Consider the following 7671-nt stretch of genomic DNA (forward strand, 5'->3'; position numbering starts at 1 on the left):
AGAGGCGCGACAATTGAAGAAGCCGTACAGCCGGCCACAAACATCTGGGGGTCCCACTTGTTATCAGTGTGGCGGACCTCATTTGAAGAGAAATTATCCACAACTGACCGGTGGAGTAGGGGGATCCGGTGACCGTCGCAAGTGCTTCATATGCGACAAACCGGGTCATTTTGCTAACAACTGCCCTGAGAAGAAGAGCCCTGGTGCGAAGAAACCAGCAGTAGCCTCACCAACAGAACGAGCTCGAGCAACTGGAAGGCTTTTTGCCATGACATCTACTGAGGCGACTTAGTTAGGTAATCTTATACTTGAGCCTTGCTTATTATTGGGTCATTCAGTGTTAGTGTTGTTCGATTCTGGAGCAACACACTCATTCATATCTAATGCATGTGTGGGGAGATTGAGCTTGGAGAAACGTGACTTGGGGTGTGAGTTGCTTGTTTCAACTCCTTCCTCGGGTCAGGTGGCTACCAGTTCAGTCTGCGTCGGTTGTTCAATGGAAGTGGCAGGTCGCAGATTCAAGGTGAACTTGGTGTGCTTGCCTTTGGAGGGACTGGACGTGATACTGGGGATGAACTGGTTGTCTAACAACCACATCATGATTGACTGTGGACGGCGCAGTTTGGTATTCCCAGAAAATGTAGGGTTGGAGTTGATATCGACTCAGCATGTGTTGAAAGAACTGCAAGGAGGGGCTGTGTGTTTTATGGTGGTGGCCAAGCCAGAAAAGGAAAGTGTTGCGGAGGTGATCCAATCTATACCGGTGGCTAACGAATATGCGGATGTGTTTCCAGATGAAGTGCCAGGGTTGCCGCCGAGTCGAGACATTAACTTCACCATTGATCTCATTCCTGGTGCAGGTCCAGTGTCTATGGCTCCATACAGAATGACACCGACTGAGCTTGCAGAAGTCAAGAAGCAAATTGAGGAATTAGTGGAGAAGCAATTCATTCGATCGAGCGCGTCACCTTGGGGAGCTCCAGTCTTGTCAGTGAAGAAGAAGGATGGAGCTCACGACTATGTGTGGATTATAGGCAGCTGAATAAGCTGACTATTAAAAATAAATATCCACTGCCAAGGATAGAAGACTTACTGGACCAGTTGAAGGGCGCAAGGGTGTTCTCTAAAATCGACTTGAGGTCGGGATACCACCAGATTCTAGTGCAGCTAGAGGATGTGCAAAAGACGACATTCAGGTCACGATACGGTCACTACGAATATGTGGTGATGTCATTTAGAGTGACGAATGCACCGGCAGTATTCATGGATTACATGAATAGAATTTTCTGACCTTGGTTGGATAAGTTTGTTGTCGTCTTCATTGATGACATTCTTATCTACTCGAGGACACGGGAAGAACATGCTGATCACCTGAGGGTTGTATTGAAGATACTCAAAGATCACCAGTTGTATGGGAAGCTGTCCAAGTGCGAATTTTGGCTAGAGGAGGTACAATTTCTTGGACATGTCATCTCAGCTAAGGGAATTGCGGTAGACCCGACTAAGATTGAGACGGTGCTTAACTGGGAAAGGCCTAAGACAGTGACGGAGGTGCGAAGTTTCTTGGGCTTAGCAGGTTACTACAAGTGGTTTGTGGAGGGGTTCTCAAAGAAGGTGAACCCATTGACATAGTTGACAAGAAAAGATCAACCGTTCTCTTGGACCGAGCAATGTGAAGAGTGCTTTGAAGAAATGAAGAAGTATTTGACTACCGCTCCGGTGCTAGTGATTCTGGATATCGAGAAGGTGTTTGAGGTGTACTGTGATGCCTCATATCAAGGTCTGGGGTGTGTATTAATGCAAGAAAAGAGGGACGTGGCATATGCTTCTCATCAACTGGAGGTGCATGAGAAGAATTATCTAACTCATGACTTGGAGCTAGCCGCCATAGTGTTTGCTCTTAAGTCTTGGAGGCATTATCTATACCGCTCTCAATTCCGAGTATTCAGCGACCATAAAAGTTTGAAATACTTGTTTGACTAGAAGGAGCTGAATATGAGGCAGCGTAGGTGGGTGAAGTATTTGAAAGACTATGACTTTGAATTGCTCTACCATCCAGGCAAGGCAAATGTTGTAGTCGATGCTCTGAGTCGGAAGAAGATGCATGTATCTTGCATGATGATAAAGGAGTTAGAGTTGATTGAGAAACTCCGAGATATGAATCTGGGGATGCAGTTTGGGCAAGACTCGATACAGGGTAGCTTGCTAAGAGTTACTAATGAATTTTTGAATGAAATTCGTGTGGCTCAGGGACACGATTTGGAACTGCAGCAGTTTGTGGGGTGGTTAAGTACCGAAAAAGGAAAAAAATATCAGATGGGAGAGGACGACATTCTACAGTTTAAAGGTAGAGTGTGTGTACCAAGAGGGCCTCATTTCAGGAGGCAGATACTGAAGGAGGGTCACCAGAGTCGTCTTAGCATACATCCAGGTATGACTAAGATGTATAAGGATTTGAAGGAGTCCTTTTGGTGGAATGGTATGAAAGCAGATGTAGCAGACTTTGTTGCTCAGTGTTTGGTATGTCAAAAGGCCAAAATTGAACACCAAAGGTCGGGAGGTACACTGCAACCACTGGACGTACCTCAGTGGAAGTGGGATAATATCTCTATGGATTTTGTGACACATCTTCTGAGGTTGACGAAGGGCCATGATTCAGTTTGGGTGATAGTAGACAGACTGACAAAATGTGCACATTTCTTGCCTATAAATCAAAAGTGGTCGATGGACGAGTTAGCGGAGTTGTATGTGCAAGAGGTGGTGAGATTGCATGGGGTACCCGAAAGCATGGTGTCAGATCGGGATCCTAGATTCACATCACGGTTTTGGCAATCATTGCAGGCAGCCTTGGGTACACAATTGAGGATGAGTTCAGCGTATCATCCTCAGACGGATGGACAGTCTGAGCGGACTATCCAATCTCTAGAGGACTTATTGAGGTCTTGCGTGTTGGATCACATGGGAAACTAGAATGATGTGCTACCTTTGGTGGAGTTCACCTACAATAATAGTTACCATTCCAGTATTGGTATGGCACCCTATGAAGCATTGTATGGGAGGAGGTGTAGAACTCCATTGTGTTGGTATCAGGATGGTGAAGCCTTTGTGCTTGGTCCTGAATTTCTGCAACAGACGACCAGTAAGGTCAAGTTAATCCAAGAACGGATGAGAGCAACTCAGAGTAGGCAAAAGTCCTATGCAGATAAGAGGAGACGGCCACTTGAGTTTGATGAAGGAGACCATGTATTTCTCCGGGTGACGCCAACCACAGGTATCAGAAGGGTTCTTAAATCAAGGAAGTTGACTCCGAGGTTTATAGGACCTTATCAGATTACACGGAGAATAGGAACAACAACATATGAGATCGCTCTACCACCTCACATATCCAACTTGCATAATGTATTCCATGTCTCACAGTTGAGTGGATACATTGCGAGTCCAGATCATGTTCTAGAGTCAGACGAGGTGGCAGTACGCGAAGATCTGACTATGCCAGTTGGACCGGTTCACATATTGGATACTCAAGTCAGGCAACTGAGAGGCAAGGAGTTGAAGACGGTGAAGGTCCTCTAGGACGAGGCAACCCAGGAGATGACTTGGGAGACGGAGGATCTCATGCGAAAGTCTTATCCTCACCTCTTTGCTGGTAAGTCCTATTTTCGAGGACGAAAACTTTTAAAGGTGGGGGAATTGTAAGACCCGTGAAAATTAATTAATTAAATAAATAATTAATTAATTAATAAATGCGAGTAGAAAGAGCCTTTATGACATTAATTGTTGGTTGGTGTAACGTGGAAAAAGTGCTAGCTCAAATGGTCGAGAGTACTTTGATTGTGTGAGAGGACTTAGGTTCAAGTCCTATGTATGCCAATTATGTGTTGTTGTCTTATTATTAATTTTAATTATGTGTAAGAGTAGGAAATTGATAATGTAAACTGTTTTTGATTAGAGGGTATCACTAAATGTGAATTGGCATAGTGGTTGTGCTTTGGCCTTATGTATGGGAGGTCACGGGTTCAAACCTTGATTGACAAAGAATAAGCTTTATTTTTGCTAACTATTAGTTGTGGTATGAATGTGAAGGGGTAAAGAAAACCTAGCAGAAGGGTAACCATTAGGTGCTGAAAAATCACCCATTAAGGGACTTGAATAGCCATTAAGCCCACACAAAAGCCAATCCCGTGTTATTTTTAAAACCCATCTTAAAGGCACCTATAAAAGCCAAAATTTAGGTAAACGTCATTGGCAAACCAAGGAAATCCAATTTTTCTTCCCAATTTTAATCGAACTTTCAAGTTAGGGGAGCTGTCTCTGTGTGTGTGGATTAATTGATGTTTGTGTTATAATTCTGGATTATTGCCTTCTAATTTGAATTCTGAATGATGTACATTTCGCATCCTATGTGTTGTGATTGTTACATGGAGTTATTTGGAATTGGGTGTTTGATTATGTATGTGGAATAGGTTGCGGGATGAGGGTTTTGGATACTTTTAGTCCTATAGTCGCAATTAGTGGTCTAGTGGTTTGGAATGGATGATTCTGAATGTTATTTGCCATTACAATTACATTGGTATCAATTGAATGATTTGTGTTACAGCTCGCCCAGGCAAGGGGATCTCGCCTAAGCGAGATAACGTGATGTTGTGGCTGTTTTAAGCTCGCCCAAGCAACTGTGATGTTCCCGTCAGCTACTATTGGGCGAGGAATCCGTAGTATGGTGATTGCGTGCGTGCCAAGGTCCAAGTTATGAGTGTTGGATGTTTTTACTACAGACGAGGAGTCTGTAGGGCAGGACTATGAGCGGGATAGGCTCATAGGGTTGGACCACGAATGAGTTAGTTTCGTGGGAGCACAGGGAAGTCCCAAGACTTAGTTCATGCATATGACTCATGAAGGACTACGAGGTCAAGGTTGGGTGATTTGGAAAGTATGAGAATTTTAATTATGTTATTTTGGGTTGGGAAACATATTTATATTCATGTTTGGTTTATATATATTGTGCATAGCTCACCCTTTCTGTGTGTGTGGCGATGATCAGATAACTTGTTATCCGGGAGCAAATGATGTGATAGGTGGGCCAGGAGATGCTTAGACTCGGAGCGAGGGCTAGCAAGGGATATTTTGCATATATTTAGCTTTGTGAATATTATGTAACCCTGATGGGAGCCATCGACTTTAATTTCAGTTTTATGAATTATGGACTCCTGGTTTTATGACTATATATATATATATATATATATATATATATATATATATATATATATATATATATATATATATATATATATATATATATATATATATATATATTAAAGTTTTCAATTTCCCGTGTTTTGGGAAATAGTCTATATTAAATGCGGTTTTGGTTTTATTTTGAATTTTATTTATTTAAAATCAGTAATATTCCTTAGGAATGTTACAGAGTGAATGCTTTTTGGGAGATGGATGAAATATTTGAATTTTAGACTTTGGCAGATCTTTTGTTCTTTTCTAAGATTTGAAAATTTTTTTTCTCTATTGAATGAATGTTTTCTGGTAGATGGATTAAATATTTGAACAACACAATAAAGGTTGAAGCTTTGAATCTTTCACTCTTTGAAGACGATAGTAAAGTTACAAAAATTGTTGAGTCTGGCAGATCTTTTCTTCTTCTCTAAGGTCTAAATACTTTTTACGTTTTTTTTTCTCTAATGAATGAATGGTTTCTAGGAGATGGATGAAATATTTGAAGAACACAATAAAGGTTAAAACATTGAAGCTTTCACTCTTTGAAGACGATAATAAAGGTATGAAAGTTTTTTACTTCGACAAATCTTTTGTTCTTCTTTAAGAACTGAATACTTTTTTATTTTGTTCTCTGATGAATGAATATTTCTAGGAGATGAATGAAATATTTGAAGAACACAATAACGGTTGAAGCTTTGAAGCTTTCACTCTTTGAAGATGACAATAAAGGTACGAAATTTTTTGACTCTAACGGATCTTTTCTTCTTCTCTAAGATTTGAAAACTTTTTGATATCTTTTTCTCTAATGAATGAATGTTTTCTAGGAGATGTATGAAAGATTTGAGCAGCACCATAAAGGTTAAAGCTTTGAAGCTTTCACTCTTTGAAGATGACAATAATGGTATGAAAGTTTTATACTCTGGCGAATCTTTTGTTCTTCTATAAGATCTGAATACTTTTTGATGTTGTTTTCTCTAATGAATGAATGTTTTCTGGGAAATGGATGAAATATTTGAAGAACACAATAAAGGTTGAAGCTTTCACCCTTTAAAGACGACAATAAAGATATGAAAATTTTTTAATCTGGTAGATGTTTCCTTCTTCTCTAAGATTTGAATATTTTTTTATGTTTTTTGTTTTTTTACTCTGGCGGGCCTTTTCTTCTTCTTCAAGATCTGAATACTTTTTCATGTTTTTGTTTGCTTATGAATATTAAAAGAACACAATAAAGATTGAAGCTTTCACTCTTTGAAGACGACAATAAAGGTACGAAGTTTTTGACTTTGGCGAATCTTTTCTTCTTTAAGATCTGAATATTTTTTTGATGTTTTTTCCTCTGATGAATGAATGTTTTTTGGGAGATGGATGAAATATTTGAAGAACACTCTTTGACGACGACAATAAAGGTACGAAAGTTTTCTACTATGGCGAATCATTTTTTCTTCTCTAAGATCTGAATACTTTTTGATATTTTTTTCTCAATGAATGAATGTTGTTTGGGAGATGGATGAAATATTTTAAGAAAACAATAAAGGTTGAATCTTTGAAGCTTTCATTCTTTCACGACGACAATAAAGGTATGAATGTTTTTTTACTCTGGCAGACCTTTTCTTCTTCTTCAAGATCTGAATACTTTTTCATGTTTTTGTTTGCATATGAATATTAAAAGAATACAATAAAGATTGAAGCTTTCACTCTTTGAAGACGACAATAAAGGTACGAAGTTTTTGACTTTGGCGGACCTTTTCTTCTTCTTTAAGATCTGAATATTTTTTAATGTTTTTTCCTCTGATGTATGAATCTTTTTTGGGAGATGGATGGAATATTTGAAGAACACTCTTTGACGACGACAATAAAGGTACGAAAGTTTTCTACTCTAGTGGATCATTTTTTCTTCTCTAAGATCTGAATACTTTTTTATATTTTTTTCTTTGATGAATGAATGTTCTTTGGGAGATGGATGAAATATTTTAAGAACACAATAAAGGTTGAATCTTTGAAGCTTTCATTCTTTCACGACGACAATAAAGGTATGAATGTTTTTTTACTCTGGCAGACCTTTTCTTCCTCTTCAAGATCTGAATACTTTTTCATGTTTTTGTTTGCTTATGAATATTAAAAGATCACAATAAAGATTGAAGCTTTCACTCTTTGAAGACGACAATAAAGGTACGAAGTTTTTGACTTTGGCAGATCTTTTCTTCTTCTTTAAGATCTGAATATTTTTTGATGTTTTTTCCTCTTATGTATGAATGTTTTTTGGGAGATGGATGAAATATTTTGAGAACACAATAAAGGTTGAATCTTTGAAGCTTTCATTCTTTCACGACGACAATAAAGGTATGAATTTTTTTTTACTCTTGCAGACCTTTTCTTCTTCTTCAAGATCTGAATACTTTTTCTTGTTTTTGTTTGCTTATGAATATTAAAAGAACACAATAAAGA

General features: G+C 38.8%; 1 protein-coding gene across 1 annotated transcript; it reads left to right on the plus strand.

Annotated features, from left to right (window-relative positions):
- Positions 1 to 496: 496 nt before the first annotated feature.
- Positions 497 to 1042, plus strand: LOC146888823 (uncharacterized). Its single transcript, XM_085666398.1, has one exon. The coding sequence runs from the start codon at positions 497 to 499 to the stop codon at positions 1040 to 1042; it is 546 nt and encodes a 181-aa protein (XP_085522524.1).
- Positions 1043 to 7671: the final 6629 nt, after the last annotated feature.

This window comes from Vigna unguiculata, chromosome 1, assembly GCF_037176805.1.
Source record: "Vigna unguiculata cultivar grain cowpea cultivar isolate G323 ecotype 2 chromosome 1, ASM3717680v1, whole genome shotgun sequence".
Taxonomy (NCBI): Eukaryota; Viridiplantae; Streptophyta; class Magnoliopsida; order Fabales; family Fabaceae; genus Vigna; species Vigna unguiculata.